General features: G+C 47.5%; 1 protein-coding gene across 1 annotated transcript; it reads left to right on the top strand.

The window, feature by feature from the left end:
• Window positions 1-329: 329 nt before the first annotated feature.
• LOC123051581 (60S ribosomal protein L22-2) lies at window positions 330-1,718 on the top strand. The gene is made up of 2 exons (XM_044474493.1): window positions 330-661; window positions 1,376-1,718. The coding sequence occupies exons 1-2, from the start codon at window positions 417-419 to the stop codon at window positions 1,518-1,520; spliced, it is 390 nt and encodes a 129-aa protein (XP_044330428.1). The 5' UTR covers window positions 330-416; the 3' UTR covers window positions 1,521-1,718.
• The last annotated feature ends 655 nt before the right edge of the window (window positions 1,719-2,373 follow it).

The following is a 2,373-nucleotide window of genomic DNA, read 5'->3' as shown; positions in this document are numbered from 1 at the left end:
CTCTGAGGGCACCCAATAGGATTTATTTATTTGAGACAACCTCGCAATATTCAAACTTCACAATGTTTACTGGGACGAAAAAAATACTATCCGACTGACCTAACCAAACATGGCGGCCAGACCCGCAATAGGAAATGTTTAAAAAAATTGAGACAAAATATGAAATGATAATTGGCACCTCCTCACATCGAATGCTCAAATGTTTTATGGGCCTTAGGTGCCTTCCAAGATCCAATATGATCGAGACCCAACGAGCCAGCCCAGTGACTTGCCCCATGAGAATGGCAGCCCACAAGGCCTATATATAGCGCGCGACCCCTCTCTCGCCCATCTTCTAACCCTAGCCGCCTGCGCGCCGCCACACGAACCCCCACCCAACCCGAGCGAGCGCCGGCCGAGGAGGAAGAGAAGGTGAGATGGCTCGCGGCGCGGCGGCGGCGGCAGCGGCCGCGAAGGGCAAGAAGAAGGGGTCCGTCTCCTTCGTGATCGACTGCACCAAGCCCGTGGAGGACAAGATCATGGAGATCGCGTCGCTGGAGAAGTTCCTCCAGGAGCGCATCAAGGTCGCCGGCGGCAAGGCCGGGAACCTCGGCGACTCCGTCACCGTCACGCGCGACAAGAGCAAGGTCACCGTCACCTCCGACGGCGCCTTCTCCAAGAGGTATACCCCGCGCGCCTTCCACGCTCCATCATGCCTTCCTTCCTGTGTCCCCACCTGCAGTTCCTGAATTCATGACTGTCTTTGCGTAATAGTAGATCTGAGAACTAAGTATGAGCTTGGATTGGTTCATTTTGCGGTGGCGTAGTTGCGATTGGCCAATATCTCTGTTCTTTCGATTGTAGCTGTATGCCCCATACACACTGATGTATATTGTTCTCAACTGTATAAGATGCATGCCCAAGTTGTTAGTAGCTGCAGCAAGAAGTACTTATTCGGCTCCCATAGTTTCACCTTTGTACAGAGCGTTCTAGCTTTTCCTAAATGCAAATGTCTAACTCAATTAGCTGATTATATTTCGATTGTCAAAACTATTCAGAACTTAAATGCCACAATATATATCATGACCCTTTTAATTGTATTGTTTGCACTTTATTTTGTTTGTGCAGCTTGAGTATTTGTAGATACACCATTGGAACATCAAACGCTAGATAACTTGCATTGTCTGAATGTTCTAACTTATCATTGCCTTGGCGGTGGAGCTTATCTTTACCTTGCCTAAACACTGAACATTCAGGCCAGTTATACTATTCGTTATCCAACATTGGTTGAAGTGGAAGAAAGATCTTTCTGTCTGTACTACAATTTGCGTGCTATTAGCAGTTACCATCTTTTGTTGCCGTTTAGTCTAATCACATCATTCTTCTGCCTTATCAGGTACCTCAAGTACTTGACCAAGAAGTACTTGAAGAAGCACAACGTGCGGGACTGGCTTCGTGTGATCGCAGCCAACAAGGAGCGCAACGTGTACGAGCTCCGGTACTTCAACATCGCTGAGAATGAGGGCGAGGAGGAGGATTAGAGTGCATTGTTATATTGTAGTGCTTGTTGAGTTTTGATACTTGATCTGAGTACCTCCTAGTTATCCACCTATCTTATGTTGTGCCCCGTTGAACCTGGATGGTTTAATTTGAAGAATCCTTATATTTTGTCTCCCCGACTATGGATCCATATGTCTCTGAACCTAGACAAGTAATATGGAGATTTGTTCTTGTTTTCATGTGAACTGCTGTGTAAAACGGTGGTGCTTTTCACTCCTGAAGGTTTGGTCAATCTGATTTTGAGCCTCTTACTCCATTAGTGCTGAGCTATGTCTACAGGTGCCGCTTACATTGCTGGCTCGAATTCTCCCCCTTCTCTGTACAAACAGTATGAAAACTGTGAATCGATCCTCGTACAAACAGTTTGAAAACAATCTGGACGCCGGCAATGTTGGACTCCCAACACCCCGGAACCAACCAAAACCCTAACCTTTCCACGTCGTCTTGAGAACGTTAGCAGATTCAGAGCAGGCGTGACCGGCCGCCTAGAACTCCGGCGCTTTGCTTTCGATCGGCTGCTCCGCCTGCCCTGGCTATTTAAGCCGGCCGACCACATCCCAAAACCCTGCCCCTGAGACCCTTCTCCCATCGTTCGAGCCGTTGTCCAACCACCCTTTCGCATCCTCTTCCGCCGTCGCCATGGCTTGCTTCTTTGCTATGTGGTATAGGAGCTTGTTGAATTTTGATACTCGATCTGAGTACCTCCTAGTCATCACCTATCTTATGTTGGGCTCTATTGAGTATGGATGGTTTAATTTGAAGAATCCATATATTTTGTCGCCTCAAGTGCTGGCCTGAGTTCATCTTAAGTTTTCTCCATTCTGATTTAGAGAC

Source organism: Triticum aestivum, chromosome 2D (genome assembly GCF_018294505.1).
Source record: "Triticum aestivum cultivar Chinese Spring chromosome 2D, IWGSC CS RefSeq v2.1, whole genome shotgun sequence".
Taxonomy (NCBI): Eukaryota; Viridiplantae; Streptophyta; class Magnoliopsida; order Poales; family Poaceae; genus Triticum; species Triticum aestivum.
Note: the sequence above shows the minus strand (reverse complement) of the source record. Positions and strands in the feature narration are given on the sequence as shown.